Source organism: Myodes glareolus, chromosome 17 (genome assembly GCF_982192425.1).
Source record: "Myodes glareolus chromosome 17, mMyoGla1.1, whole genome shotgun sequence".
In the NCBI taxonomy this organism is placed as follows: Eukaryota; Metazoa; Chordata; class Mammalia; order Rodentia; family Cricetidae; genus Myodes; species Myodes glareolus.
Window position 1 is genome coordinate 40,731,571 of NC_142042.1, and position 16,218 is coordinate 40,747,788.

The 16,218-nt window shown below is 41.6% G+C and overlaps 1 protein-coding gene across 2 annotated transcripts in view; it reads left to right on the forward strand.

Annotated features, from left to right (window-relative positions):
• Window positions 1-1,334: 1,334 nt before the first annotated feature.
• Slc71a1 (solute carrier family 71 member 1) overlaps window positions 1,335-16,218 on the forward strand; it is a 35,214-nt gene continuing 20,330 nt past the window's right edge. The window contains exons 1-2 of one of the 2 annotated variants that reach the window (XM_085677785.2): window positions 1,335-1,558; window positions 15,561-15,656. In XM_085677785.2, the coding sequence (XP_085533911.1) occupies window positions 1,475-1,558; window positions 15,561-15,656 (180 nt within the window). In that variant the 5' untranslated portion in view covers window positions 1,335-1,474. The remainder of the gene's footprint in view (window positions 1,559-15,560; window positions 15,657-16,218) is intronic. The other variant, XM_085677784.2, reaches the window with a different exon arrangement.

Genomic DNA, 16,218 nt, shown 5'->3' on the forward strand with positions numbered 1-16,218 from the left:
CCAACTTCACCTCCATAGCACTTGTAGTCTCATGGCATTAGCAAGTGACACCCCCTGACTTGAAGTGAATGAAAACCCTAGCAAAACCACGCAGTGCCTTTTATGACCTAGCCTCTGAAGTCACTTCATCTCTGAAGTCTGCTTAACCCTGTTACAAGGGCATCACTAATGAGGCCACACAGTAGGAGAGGGAGCCTAATCCACTTCTTATAGGGAAAATCCACTCTTTTGTCTGTGAATGTATCTTAGAGCAACCACATCCAGGTGCACTGTCCGCATGTTTGCTTTGTCACCAGCTTCCCTTCATGGAACAGTGTGAGGGTGGATAGCATGCATTGTGCTCGGTCACTACCTAACACTGAAGGTATACTTAAGGAAAAGCTTTTCAAAACAATTGCTAAAATCAAAATTTTTCCAGGCATGGAGGCACATGCCTTTCATCACAGCATAGGAAGCAGCCAGGAGGATATCTGAGTATGAGGCCAACCTGGTCTACATAATCCCCTACATCCCCTCCTACCAAAGTTAGCACTGTGGTAGTACTTTATTTTATTTATTTAGTTTTTTTGTTTGTTTGTTTGTTTTGTTTTGTTTTTCGAGAAAGGGTTTCTTTGTGTTGCTTTGTGTTGTCCTGGAACTTGTCCTCTAGACCAGGTTGGCCTCGAACTCAGATCCACCTGCCTCTGCCACCCCAGTTCTGGGATTAAAGGCACCGGCTTACTTTTTTATTTCATATTCCACTTATATCCATGTTCTAATGTCATGGATTAGTCAAACTGATTTCTATAAACAAAAGCCTTCAAAGTGTGACGTTACCTTGTTTAGATTGGTGGGGCGGGGTGAAGGGGCAATCGTCCTGGGACTGTGTGTGTAAGCAAGCATGACCAAGCTGAGCATCAGACCAATAGCTAAAACAAACAACAAAACAAAACACAAAAACAATTCTCTCCGTACTGCCAACCATTCCTGTAAAGCTGTTTCTGTTGCCTTCAGTTCTGTTTCGGTGGGGACGCAGTTGAGGCGTATGCTGACAGTTTGGGACGCCTGTTTAGAGGTTCTGAGAAACTCTTTGTCAGATTTGAGCAGGTAATAACTTTTGAAACTTGAGTTCTTTCATCTGCGAAGGAGAAACAGTTAGCTCAGGAGAAACCCGCTGCTCAGCATCTTAGAAAGAAGGGACCAGCCAGCTAGTCCAGGGACCTGGCCCCACCCGGCCCCAGGACACCTCCGTCCTCCGTTAGTGCAGCTTCGAGGGGCGTGGCTGCACGCGGGGGCGGGGCTGCGTCACGGGGGCGGGGCGGGCGACTCAGCCCATCGCACGATGTGACGCGCCGCCGGAGGCAGGCCGGGCCCTCAAGATGGCGGCGTGCGCCCGGAGCGGCTCGGCCCGGCAGTAGTGGCGGGACAGCACTCGCCGCTGGGGCCTCCCGCCCCCTGAGTGGCTGCTGCAGCGCCGGGAGTCGAGGATGGTAAAATGACCCAGGGGAAGAAAAAGAAACGGGCCGCGAACCGCAGTATCATGCTGGCCAAGAAGATCATCATTAAGGACGGAGGCACGGTGAGTGTCGGTTCCGCGCCGCAGGGCGGCCCCGGCGCGGGCCCAGCTTCCGCGTTCGCCGGCCCGGGAGCACCCAGCCCGCCCGCGCTGCTGTCGCCGCCGCCGCCGCCTCGACCGCTCCGCGGCCGGTCGCGGCGTCTCGGGGGCCTGTGGCCGCGGGGAGGAGGCGTCGGCCCCTCGGCAGCTCAGCCAGGCCCAGCGTGGCGCGCGGGGAGGCCGGGCAGCCTTGAACTCCATATGCTGTGGCGGGTGGCCGCCGCCGCCGCCCGCTGGGGCAGGGTACGTGCGTTGTCCCGTCGTGGTCCCCGGAGCTGGAGCGGCGGCTCGGAACTCCTGGGCTTGGGGTCCCGGTTGGAGGCTGGGCTCGCTTCCCGTCCCGGCGTCGGAAGCCTGACCTGACTACCTGGGGCCTACACTCTTCCTTTAGAGAAGTCATCACCTTGTGCCTCAAAATAACAGTCTTTAATTTGTCCTGACGCGAGGATCAGGGAGAGATTCTTTGAAAGGCAGGCGGGCTGGGGCTAAAAAATGTACCTTTTAGCCGGTCCTTATTCTTGGTAAACTTTATGCAGTGTGCGGTGGGTTACCAGAAGAGGATATAGGATTTGTAATTGACAAACGAGCGTACACTTTTGTTGTGCTGAGATTTCCCTGCTGTTACCCTCTGCTCTTTGCTGGATCCTTTGGTATCACGTTCGGAAGTAGAATGGGAAAATGAGATGTGTCTCTTTCCCGTGAAGTTGCAGACATGGTTTCTTTCATTCCATTTGTTTGTAATTTAATGGAGCCTCGGTCAGTGCTAGCAAAGCACTAAATATGTAAGTAGGCCACCACCAAGGATTTGCCGAATTCAGTTTGAATTAAATGACAACTTTCTTTTGACATTTCAGATCATGGCCTAGTCCAGCTGCCAAAATTTAGAAAGCTTGGGACATATGGAACGATTTCAGAATATGTTCCGTTAACTGTCAGACTTATTAGTTGTCATAGCTTTGACATTTATTGAAAAAAGAAGTTCGATGTTTCCTAGATCCTTGTTACTGATTAAATATTACTTTAATCTCATGAATTCAAATAAGCTGCTCTGACCAAGTTGGTAGGAACTATATTGTAAGGATGTCGTTGTCAGCTGTAGGAAGACATTTTTTGTTGGTGACATTGTTTCTTTTTTTGATTTTCCAGATAGGATTTTTTTTGTGTAACCTTGGCTGTCCTGGAACTCTGCTCTGTATGTAGACCAGGCTGGCCTCGAACTAACAGAGATCCACCTGCCTCTGCCTGAGCACCGGTATTAAAGGCCTGCACCACCAATGTCTGGTGAAAGCCAAAATATTAACAAAGTGCATTTTATAAAGCCAGATGACATTTAAGACAAGTATTCTTTGCCAAAGACAAAAATGAAAGATTAAGGAATACACCTTTTTGATTGTACTTTGATTGCCTCTTTGGAGGATTTTGGTTTGATGTGATCTGTCAGATTGTTTTCTGTTTTGTAGTGAGCTTTGTCAGCCCTGCAGCAGACTCTTCCCATACTCTTAGGTTAGAAGAGACCCATGTAACTCAGGATGAATTCAAACCTACTGTCCCGCTTCTGCCTTCCAGGTGCTGGGATTATAGGCACCTGCTACCAGGACTGGCAAGAGGAGGGTCTTGTTTGTTTGTTTGTTTGGTTGGTTGGTTGTTTAAATCTTGCTATTTATAAAGATAGAGCAAATTTCTAGGTTGCTGTAGTACACAAATGCCACTTTTCACTAGTAACAATGTAACAACTTGCTGGTAAACTAAATCGATGACTACTTTTCTTGAGGGCTGAGGTCTTAGAGCATTGTCCTTTCTCATCTTGCTATACTTTGTTTTCCTTTTCATTCTTCTTTAAAAAAAAATAGAAGATTATGAGCAGATGGTACACACCTTTAATCCCAGCACTCTTGAGGCAGAGACAGGTGGATCTCTGAATTCCAGGACAGGGCTCCACAGAGAGACAAGAAGAAGAAAATAGCTAATGTCCATGCCTGGTGCCTGTGCTGATCAGAAGAGGGGGTCACATGCTCTGGAACTTGAGTTACAGGTGGTTTTTCACTGCCATGTCAGTTTTGGGAACCGAACATGGTGTTTGCAAGAGCAGCAAATGCTCATAATGACTAAGCCATTCTTTTTTTTTTTTTTTTTTTCCTTTTGGTTTTTCGAGACAGGGTTTCTCAGTTGCTTTGGAGCCTGTTCTGGAACTGCCTTCCAAGTGCTGGGACCACTGCCCAACCCACTTTCCCTGGTGGCACACACCTTAATCCCAGCACTCTGGAGGCAGAGGCAAAGGCAGGCAGATATCTATGAGTTCAAGGCCAGCCTGGTCTACAAGAGCTAGTTCCAGGACAGGCTCCAAAGCCATAGAGAAACCCTGTCTTGAAAAACAAACAACAACAACAAAAGACCTGGTACTGTCTTCACAGTAAGAGCTTTGCTTTCCCCATTGAATCCCACTGGGCCTCCAGATGGCTGACTGGATATCTCTATCTGTCTATCTATTGGTAGGTTGATTCTTTCTCGTACATTGTGAGTGTTTTGCTTTAAGATGGCATTGCTTTTCTGCCTCTACATGTAAGTTAGACTACCATTGTGGACATTGAGGTTTATTGTTATTTGACATGTGGGTGTTTTGCCTGCATGTGTCTCACCATGTGAGTGTGGTGACTGGAGGTCAGAAGCAGCCATCAGATCCCTTGGAACTGGAGTTATTATTGGTAGTTAGCCGCCATGTTGGTGCTGGAAATGAAATCAGGGTTCTTTGGAAGAGCTGCCATCATCTTTCCAGTCCTCCCCACTCTATCCCACCTCTGTTTTGTTTTGTTTTGGAACAAGGTTTCTCTGTGTAATAGCCCTAACTGTCCTCAAAGTATCTCTATAAACCAGGCTGGCCTCCAACTCACAGAGATTCACCTGCTTCTGCCTCCCGGGATTAAAGGCGTGTGCCATCACCATCTATCTCTGGTTTTTGTTTTTTGGGATTTGATATTTATTGAGCTCTTCAATTTTTCTCTGCTACCCTCCCTGCCTCTACCCTGCCCCCTTCAGTCCTCTCCCAAGGTCCTAATTTACACAGGAGATCTTGTCTCTTTCTACTTTCTACTTCCCATGTAGATTATATCTATGTAAGTCTCTCTTAGTGTCCGCATTGTTGTCTTAAATTCTCTGGGATTGTGGTTTGTAGACTGGCTTTCTTTACTTTATGTTTAAAAACCACCTATGAGTGAGTATATATGATAATTGTCTTCTGTGTCTGGGTTACCTCACTCAAAATATTTTCTAGTTCCATCCATTTTCCTGCAAAATTCAAGCTGTCATTTTTTTCTGCTGTGTAGTACTCATTGTGTAAATGTACCACATTTTCCTTATCTATTCTTCGGTTGAGGGGCATTTAGGTTGTTTCCAGGCTCTGGTTATGACAAACAAAGCTGCTATGAACATAGTTGAGCACATGTCCTTGTGGCACGATTGAGCATCCTTTGGATATATACCCAAAAGTGATATTCCTGGGTCTTGAGGAAGGTTGTTTCCTAATTTTAGAAATCGCCACACTGACATCCAAAGGGTCTGTACCAGCTTGCATTCCCAATGCAGAAGTGTTCCCTTTCCCCACAACCTCTCCAGCATAAGTTGTCATCAGTGTTTTTGATTTTGGCCATTCTTACAGGTGTAAAATGGAATCTCAGAGTTGTTTTGATTTGCATTTCTCTGATGACTAAGGATGTTAAATATTTCCTTACGTATCTTTTAGCCATTTTAGATTCCTCTGTTGAGAGTTCTCTGTTTAGGTCTGTACTCCATTTTTTTTTTATTGGATTATGTGATCTTTTGGTGTCCAATTTCTTGAGTTCTTTGTATATTTTGGAGATCAGACCTCTGTCTGATGTGGGGTTAGTGAAGATCTTTTCCCATTTTATAGGTTGTTGTTTTGTCGTGTTGACCGTGTCTTTTGCTTTACAGAAAAGCTTTTCAGTTTCAGGAGGTCCCATTTATTAATTGTTTCTCTCAGTGTCTGTGCTGCTGGGGTTCTATTTAGGAAGTGGTTCCCTGTGCCAATGCGTTCAAGTGTACTTCCCACTTTCTCTTCTATAAGGTTCAGTGTGGTTGGCTTTATGTTGAGGTCTTTGATCCATTTGGACTTGAGTTGTGTGCATGGTGATAGATATGGGTCTATTTTCATTCTTCTATATGTTGATATCCAGTTATGCCAGCACCACTTGTTAAATATGCTTTCTTTTTTCCATTTGATATTTTTTGCTTCTTTATCAAAGATCAGGTGTTTGAAGATGTGTAGATTAATATCCGGGTCTTCTATTCGGTTCTATTAGTCCTCCTATCTGTTCTTATGCCAATATCAGACTGTTTTCAGTATTGTAACTCTGTAGTAGAGTTGGAAGTCAGGGATTGTGATGCCTCCAGAAGTTCTTTTATTGTACAGGATTGTTTTGACTATCTTGGGTTTTTTGCTTTTCCATATGAAGTTGAGTACTGTTCTTTCAAGGTCTTTGAAGAATTTTGCTGGGCATTGCGTTGAATCTGTAGATTGCTTTTGGTAAGATTGCCATTTTTACTTTGTTAATTCTGCCTACCCACGAGCATGGGAGATCTTTCCACTTTCTTCAGTTTCTTTCTTCAAGACTTAAAGTTCTTGTCATACAAGTCTTCCACTTGTTTGGTTGGAGTTACTCCGAGATATTTTATGCTATTTGTGGCTATTGTGAAGTGTAATGTTTCTCTGATTTCTTCCCCAACCCTTTTATCATCTGTGTACAGGAAGGCTACTGATTTTTGAGTTAATCTTGTATCCTACTACATTGCTGAAAGTGTTTATGAGTTGTAGAAGTTCCTTGGTAAAATTTTTGGGATCACTTATGTAAACTATCATATCATCAGCAAACAGTGAGAGTTTGACTTCTTTTCCAATTTGTATCCCCTTGATCTGAAATAATTGCATTGCACATATATATTATGTTTTCTTAATCCACTCCTCTGCTAAGGGATAGCTAGGCTCTATAACTTAAGGAATGTCAACAGTGTTGCAGTAAGCACTGATGTGCATTTATCTGTGATGTGCTGATTTGAACTCCTCTGAGTAGTAACAAGGAGTGGTAGACCTGGTCTTGTGGCAGATCTGTTTAGTGTTGTGAGAAACCTCCATACCGAGACCATAATGATTGGAGTACCTTACACTCCCACCGGCAGTGTATAAGGATTCTTTTTTGGTGGCATCCTAGCTAGTATTTGTTTTGTTTTTGTTTTTTAGGTTTTTTTTTTCACCCCTTAATGATTGTCAATTTTATTGATGAGAGATGGAATTTCAATTTACTTTAAATTTACATTCTCTGGTGATTTGTGAAATTTAGCATTTTTTCTTCTGTTTATTGAATGTCATCCTCTGATACTGATTTCATTGCTGAACTATTTTTTTGGATTGCTAGTTCCCAAATAACAACACTGAGACTTACTAAGTGTAAAAGATTGGCCTTTAGCTTAGGTTTGTCTCAACTATTTCTTACAACTTAAATTAACTCATTTATTGTAATCTGCATTCTGCCACATGGCATTACCTCTCTTCCATCTTGCATCCCCTATTTCCTCTTCTTGTCTCACTGGCATCTCCCTGCCTCTCTTTTCCCAGAGTTCTCTCTTTCCCTGGAAATTCTGCCTATCTGCCTAGCTATTGGCCATTCAGCTCTTTATTACACTAATCACACAATATATATTCACACGTGTTCAAATATCCCACAACAGATTTACTAGTTAGGTTTTTTCTTCTTTTGGTTTTTCAGACAGGGTTTCTCTGTAGCTTTGGAGCCTGTCCTGAAACTAGCTCTTGTAGACCAGGCTGGCCTTGAACTCATAGATATCTACCTGCCTTTGCCTCTGCCTCCCGAGTGCTGGGATTAAAGGTGTGTGCCACCACCTCCTGGCACACTATTTAGGTTTTTAAATTCTTTGTGTATTCTACTTGTTACTTAATCTGTCAGATGTATAGTTAGCAAGAATTTCCTCCCATTCTCTAGGCTGTGTCCACCCTGGTGATTTTTTTTTTTTTTTACGACTGAGTACTACTATATTTATTTATTTATTTATTTATTTATTATGTATACAACAGTCCTTCCTTGTATGCTTGCATGCCAGAAGAGGGCACCAGATCTCATTATAGATGCCCGTGAGCCACCATGTGGTTGCTGGGAATTGAACTCAGGACCTCTGGAAGAGCAGTCAGTGCTCTTAACCGCTGAGCCATCTCTCCAGCCCCACCCTGGTGATTTTTTTTCTCTTGCTTTACAGAAGCATCTTGGTTTAATATAATCCCATTTGCCAATTCTTGACAGTTTTTCCCCGTGCTATTGATGTCCTTTTTAGAAAATCCTTGTCTACACATTGTGTTGAAGTGCTTTCCCCTAGTGGGTTCAGTCAGGTCTTTGATTGATTTTGAATTGATTTTTTTTGTGCAAGGTGAGATCTAGGGATCTAGTTTCATTCTTGTAGATTTGGAAATTTAACACCATCTGTTAAGAGGCTCCCCTTTCTCTGATACATTTTTATGCTTATGTCAGAAAGTTAGGTGGCTGTAATTGTATAGGTTTATTTCTGGACTCTTCTTTCATTTCTCTTTAACTGTATGCCTATTTTGTGCCAGTACCATCCTGTTTTTTGTTAACTGTCTCTGTCATGTAGTGTGAGATTAGGTATGCCCTAGCATTGGTCTTTCTCATTTGAGGAATGGCATTGGAATTTTAATGGGGATTGCATTGAATCTGTAGATGGTTTTTTTTAATAGGATGTTCATTTTCACATTATTAATTCTTATAATCAGTGAATATGCAATGTCATTCTATTTTCTAGTGTCCACTTAGATTATTTTCTTCAATGTTTTCAAGTTTTCATATATAATTTTCTTTTACTTCTTTAGTTATATTTACTCCAAGGTGTTTATGTGTATAGGTGTTTTACCTGCATATATGTGTATGACATCCCTGCCTGATGTTCTCAGAGGCCAGAAGAGAGCATCGGATCTCCTAAGATTGGAGTTCCAGATAGTTGTGAGCCGCTGTGTGGGTGCTGGGAATTAAACCTGGATCCGCTGAAAGAGCAGCTAGATCTTACTTGCTGATTCATTTCTCCAGCCCCTGTATATTTATTTTGAGTCAACAGTAAATGGGATTGTTTTCCTGCTTTTTTTCTCAGAATCTTATTATTTATAATTAGGAAGGTTCACCAGGTGGTGGTGGCACACATCTTTAATCCCAACACTCAGGAGGCAGAGGCAGGCGGATCTCTGTGAGTTCAAGGCCAGCCTGATCTACAGAGCAAGTTCCAGGACAGACCCTAAAGCTACAGAGAAACCCTGTCTCAAAACCAAAAATAAATAAATGAATAAATGGAATAAATACATAGGAAAGTTACTGATTTTTGTATGTTAATGAAAATGTTTATCAGTGCTGAGAGTTTTACCTTTAGGGTTCAGTTTAAAGAATTATATGGTTTGCAATTAGGAATACTTGACTTTTTCCTTTCCTATTTGTTTCCCTTTTGTTTATATTTTCACTCTAGCTAAGACTTCAAGCACTGTATTGAAGATGTGAAGGAGGTAGACACCTTGTTTCTGATTTTAGTAGAAACATTTTTGAGTTTTTCCCCATTTAGTAATCAAAGCTAAGAGTAGGCATAAGAACAGCATAAGTAAGTGTAGAGTAAGTTACTAAATGTTAAATTATGCCTGTGAGCCAGGTGATGGTGGTACACACCTTTAACTCCAGCACAGGAGAGAGCTGGAAGAACTCTGTGAGTTCAAGGCCAGCCTGCTCTACAGAGCAAGTTCCAGGGCATCCAGGGCTATTACACAGAGAAACCCTGCCTTGAAAAAACAAAAGCATACAAAAAATTATGTCTGTGTATCTATTGACTACCATTTCGCCAGTGACAGTAATTATGTCTGTGTATCTATTGACTACCTTTTCGCCAGTGACAGTAATTATGTCTGTGTATCTATTGACTACCATTTCGCCAGTGACAGTAATGACAGCATAGGTGAGTTTGCTGTTGAAGGGTCTGTACATAGCAGTAAAACTCTTAGCTCTGAGTTCTGCTACATATAAAGACGTGGTGACCGTATTAAAGTTTCTAAGATTAAGAAGTAAAACTGAGAATGGTGGCATTCATCTAAAATCAGTGCATTGTTGAAGGTGAGGCAAGAGGTTTGTGAAGCAGAGGGTTAGTTTGAGCTGTGTGGAACCTTGTCTCAAAGACACAGGAAAGGAAAGATGATTGGATTAAAATCAACTTGTGACAGTTCAGAATGCATCCTGTTAAAGGATGTGAGCTACAGTTATTCACATGAGTTATATACTTTATTGAAATTAAATTTTTGTTAGATTTTTAAAGTATACTCGTTCCTTATTTAGACTTATATGTTTACTGTGTGTACATGTCTGTATGCTTGCATGTATGTCTGTAAGCTATGTGCTCTGGTGCCCAAAGAGGCCATAAAGGACATTGGATTCCCTGGAACTGGAGTTGGAGTTACAGATGGTTGTGAGCTATTGTGTGGGTTCTGGGAATATAACCCAGTCCTCTGGAAGGGAAGCAAATGCTCTGAACCACTGACCCATCCCTCCAGCCCAAGTTCATTTGTTTTTTTTTTTTTTCTAAGATCTTCATTGGTCTTTTTTAAACACAGGGATTAAAAACATGGAATTAGACCACTGATGAACTAGATAGTTCTTTGTGTTACATAAAATCACTTCATTGTAGTGAATCCACAAATGGAATCATTACACAGCAAGATTAAGGTAGCCATTCAAATGTTTCCCCAGTTGTAACTACACATCCTGTTGAATTTCTTCTTTTTTTTAAATTTATTTATTATATATATAGTGTTCTGGGCACCAGATCTCATTACAGATGGGTGTGATCCACCATGTGGTTGCTGGGAATTGAACTCAGGACCTCCGGAACAGCAGTCAGTTCTCTTAACCTCTGAGCCATCTCTCCAGCCCCCTGTTGAATTTCTGTACAGTTAGAGTAGCCATTCTAAAGCCGAGGAGCGTCCATTAAGGTTTTATACTTTAGCTATCTATTATATTATTATTATTATTATTATTATTATTATTATTATTACTATTGTTGTTATTTATGAGTGTGAGCATGTGTACATGAGTGCACACACATGTGCCACTGTGCATTTGTGGAGATCAGAGGAAAAGCCTCAGGAGTCTATTCTTCCACCTTGACCTCTCCTTCCATCTTTATATGGGTCCTTGGGGTTTGTTGCAGATGTTTTTACCAACTGAAACCACCTGGTACATTTTAATGCCTTTCATTGCCTCAAAAAAGGAAAAGGAAAAAGAGAAAAACCAATCTGACAATTGAAACTAGAAAAGTAGCTTTATATCCTCTTCTGTGACTCCTGTGTCCCTTTGTCTACAATTGTTTCCTCATCACCTAGTATTACCTTCTCATAGCCTCCTTTCTTTCTTTCTTTCTCTCTCTCTCTCTCTCTCTCTCTCTCTCTCTCTCTTTCTCTTTGTTTTTGTTTTTTGAGACAGGGTTTCTCTGTAGCTTTGGAGCCTGTCCTGGAACTAACTCTTGTAGACCAGGCTGGCCTCGAACCCACAAAGATTTGCCTGCCTCTGCCTCCTGAGTGCTGGGATTAAAGGCATGCGCCACCACCGCCTGGACTTGGTAGCCTCCTTTCTAAATGTTACACTGTACTGACATATGTACACTATAAACTTACAGGTTCTTGAAAGCAAAGAAATAGACACAACCTAGATGTCCACCAGCAGGTGAAAGGGTAAGAAAAATATATACAAAGTGGAATATTCTGTTATAAAGAAAAAATGGAATTATGAAATTTACAGGAAAATAGAAGGATCCAGAAAGTATATTAAGAGAGGTGACCCAAACTCGTGAGAAAAAAATGTGTATTCTCTGTCATGTGCAGATCTAGCCTATAATGCATATCTGTGTATGCATGAAAATGTGTAGTTCTGGATAGTAGCTTAAGAAGATAGACTCTCACGTTGACCAGAGACTTCACTATATAGGTGTGGATAGTTTAAACTCCCAGTCCTTTTGTTTGTATCAGATGTAGGGATTCTAGAGGTGTACCACTGTGCCAGACTACTTTAAAGATTTATTTTAAAAAAATTAAGGTGGACACTTTTAGTGTCCATGGTTCTGCAAGAGGATCTCTGTGAGTTCAAGACCAACCTGGTGTACAAAGCAAGTTCTAGGACAGTTAGAGCAGTTCCAGGGAGAAACCCTGTCTCAAAAAAGAAAACTAGAACAAACAAACAAACAAACAAATGTGTATGAGTGTTTGCTTGCATGTGTCTGTGTACCATATGTGTTTATTGCCTATGGAGGCCAGTGTTGGGTCGTTTGGAGTTGGAGGCAATGTTAGCCTTTGTGTGCTGCTGTCTCATGGGAATTGCTTTGTTGGAAATACCTAAAAAGTAATTGCTATATTGTTTACAACATGAAGTGTGCTCAGAGAAGCAGAGCTCCAGATAGCCTCCTCTTACCTCTTCTACCTTCTACTGTGGAGGATGACTGCCACCCAACCATGTCCTCACACTTTACTTTCTGATTTTAATGAGAATAGTCAGTGTCTAGACACGGTCCCCAGTGCTTTCTACTCCACAGAGAACAACAGCCTCAAAGCTATTGCCTGAGGACAGAGGATCTGTTAAACAACTCTAAGAATGTTTATTTCCTTTTGTCTCCCGTATTATCAGTTTTCAAGACTCCCCTTTCATGCCAGAAGATGTTAATTCTCAATCCACTTAAATACAGCAGTTTACTGTTTGTATAACATAGTAGATAAGCAGCCTCCTGTATACTTCCTTTGTCTCCAGATTACTTGTGGTATCTAGTGCAGTATCACTGTTAAATGATGGCTGGTATATTTCTTAGGGAGTGATGACAAAATACCCACTTATGTTCAATAGGGCATTAGTTTACATGTGCAGTTGGTTGAATCAATGGCTGCAGAATCTCTTCACTGTCTTTGGTAGGTGTGTGGCAGGCAGCACCTCTATAGCTTATCCTTCAGCATTTGCTTTAGATGGGTGTATGTGGATAAATTAGCAAGCACTTTTCTAAGATTATGTATTTTGTTCAAACAAATATTATTAGGAGTACTGCTTACTAATACAATCATGGTATCTGCCAAAAGTTGCAGGTTATTGTAGTGTAACTTGTTTGTGGCAGCCAAAAGCTTGAGATTTGAATAAAACAGATAGCTTTTCTGAAGTAGTGTTCTGACAAGTATGATTTAAAATTTTTCAGTTATTTAAAAAGCACAAATTGTCATTAGCATGGTTTCAAATTGCAAGTGTGAGTAAAAAACTAAGACTTAAGGACTGGAGGTCTAGCTTGGCTGTGGAGCACTTACTTGTCCAGCATGTGTGGCCTCTGAAGTTGATGCTTAGCCTTCCAGACTAAAGAGTTGCTGCTTTTAGCGAGGGTGCATCAAGATCCCCAAAATCGGTTTTGTCTTTTGAAAGCAAATGTCGTTTCTTGTCTTTCATAGTGGCATGACTTTTTCAAGGTATAGAGGCAGTTAGGAATTCCCCTATGTAAAATTATTTTTTTTGAATTTTTGAGACAGGATTTCTCTGTAGCATATTTGGAGCCTGTCCTGGAACTAGCTCTTGTAGACCAGGCTTGCCTCGAACTTACAGAGATCCTCTTGCCTCTGCCTCCCAAGTGCTGGGGTTAAAGGTGTGCGCCACCACCACCCAGCTTATGAAATGTTTTTTAAAATAATGAGTGAAGCATTGTGATACTAAGACAAGTCCTGAAGTTAGGCTCTATCCTATTGACCGCTTGGATCTAGTTAGCTGTTTGTAAATTTTAGTTTTACCTTAATGAGTTCAGTTTGTAGGCATTCCTATAATATTGCTGCTTAACTTGATGGAATAGCCACACCTTCCCCACTAATTAAAAAGGGGTGCAATAAATGGGTCTCCCTTAATAAACCTTTTCTACTTGAGACCTCTTTTCTCCTGAGGAATTTATATACTCTGATACACAAGTGTATAAAAGAAATATACAAATTAAACACTTAGGAAAGTCTTTGTTTTCTATAATTAAGGCAGTAGTTTTCTGTGAGAGCAGAAAGCACTGCAGATCATAACTCAGTTGCAAGTCTGAGCTGAGGTCTTGGTAGCAGTATGCTACTGAACTTGTAGCTGCTAGCCTTGAGTTTACATAGCTGCCTAGGGAGGATCTTTAGAGTGTTATGCTGCATATCACAAACACTGGAAAGAAAACAACATTTGAAGTCTGTGTCTTCTGAATGTATATTGCCCTTATTCTTTTGTAGAGTTGAAAACAGTAAGTTGAGCTACTGTTAGTCCAGGAATGTGTGAAGGCTACCCCTTGTCACCTAGCAACCACATAACCACATGACAGTTGTCAGTAGGAATCAAGGTATTAGCTATTATACACCAGTCACTTTGATATGCCTTAGGATACAAAAGGAAAAAAAATTTCTGTACCTAAGAAAGTGATATACTGTGGCATTCATTGTATGCCCACTTGGGCTCTGGAGTTGTTTCCCCAAAACACACACTTTATTGGGGGGGGGGGCGTCTTCAAGACAGGGTTTCTCTATGTAGCCTGGACCATACTGGAACTTGCTCTGTAGACTGGACTGGCCTTGAACTAACAGAGATCCACCTGCCTCTGCTTCCTGAGTGCTGGGAGTAAAGGCATGAGCCAACAATGCTCAGCTAGTTTTTTTTTTTTAATATTTTTTATTTTATGCATATGGGTGTTTTGACAGTATATATGTCTGCACCAGGTGTTGGAAGAGGGCATTAGATCCCCTAGAACTGCAGTACAGTGCTGGGAGTTAAACCCAGGTCACCTGAATAACAAGTGCAGTTAACCCCTGGGCCGTCTCTCCAGCCACTGGAGTTTCTTCTTAACCTGTATGTGTGTTCGCTTGTCTTTGTTGTAACAGAATGTCTGGGAAAACAACTTCATAATTTTTTATAACAATTTCAGAGGCTTCAAGCCATAATCTGTAGCTCTATTGCATTGGGGCCACATGATTAAGTGAAGCTTCATAGCTGAGTTTATGTGGTAAAGCAAAACAACTCATCTTAGGTTTACAGGCAGCAGAGAGAGACAAAGAGACAGGAAGGGACTAGTGTACCCATCAATAGGATAATGGCTTAGTTTCCCCAACCAAGTCCCACTTCCTCATATGGCCTGTTCACTAAGTACTCAACGATGGAGTAACATACTCCATGGAGTAAAATGCTGCTGCTGAAGCTCACTCTTTCATGAACTGGTTTCCTCTTGGTAGTACTACCAGTGGTGGGACAAGTTCATGAGCTTACGGGATACTTCGTATCTAACCAGCACCCTGTTTATCTCTCTCTGAGATACCCATAAGCCAATGGATGCAATTATATTTGTCTTTTCTAGGCTGTAAACTTTGAGAACTGGGAGTGTTGTGCTTTTGTAGTCTTAGAACTCCTGCATAGACTGTATGCTGATGTTTGCTGAACAATTGAGATCTTACATAAAGTGGTTCCTAGCCATGGTCCTTCAACACCCCTCCCCGAAATTTCAGGTTCCTCTGATTTCTTGCTTGGAATGGGGGTATAGGACCTTAAATTCTGTAGGTTTGGGAGGTACATGTATTGTTTTAATGATGATGCCTTGTGACAATATTAAGAGCAATACAGCATTTTGGCATGTACAAAAATCTAAACTCCTCAACTTTTGCACACAGCTGTTAAATGTGTTTGAAAGCCTAGGAAGTGGCACGTGTTGGTTTGCGTGCAAATCTCATCTGAAATATTCAAGTTGGTTGAAGAGTCCAGCAGTTTAGACTAACTATCCCCATCGTTAGGTAGTGCGTGCTGTATGTTCTTAGTGTTGACTATCGTCGCCGTTAGTTATTCGGGAGTTCACCGTTACCCTTTTAACGTTTGAAAATGTCTTTCTACAGCCTCAAGGAATAGGCTCCCCTAGTGTTTATCATGCGGTTATTGTCATCTTTTTGGAGTTTTTCGCTTGGGGCCTACTGACAGCACCCACATTGGTGGTAAGTAATCTTTAATGTGCACATCACTTTTTCTATAGCAGACGGCTTGTTTTCCTTTCCATGGTTAGCCAATACTAACTGATCGTTTCTGCAGAAGTGACCTATACTTACTGCTTTAACTACCTCTTCCAGCCTTTACATAGCCCTTAGCTGGGTGGTGGCTCAGGTGTGTGAGTGGGCCTGTCATTGGATATGCCCAAGTAGAGGCTTAATCAGTAGAGGAGAAAAATCTTTACATTGATAGGTTTAGGGAAGGTGAAATTTAGGGCCCATATTACTCAACATAATTATTTTGAGGTAAATTGAGTAACTCTGTTTTCCCAAGACAAGTTTCATTTGAGCTCAAGATCTACAAAGACTAAAAGGGATGTTACTTTTTCCAAGATTTGGAACCATGGAAGATGGTTAATTTTCTCCTGCCAGTGCAGGAAAAGGAAATAGAAGCAGGTTCCCAGATATGGAGGAGCCTGTCTTGAAAAGAATAATTAGTCTATAGCTTACAGAATCTCAGAGTAGAATTTTTTTCTTAATGTTGGGCGTATGGGTGTTTTGCCTAACTGTA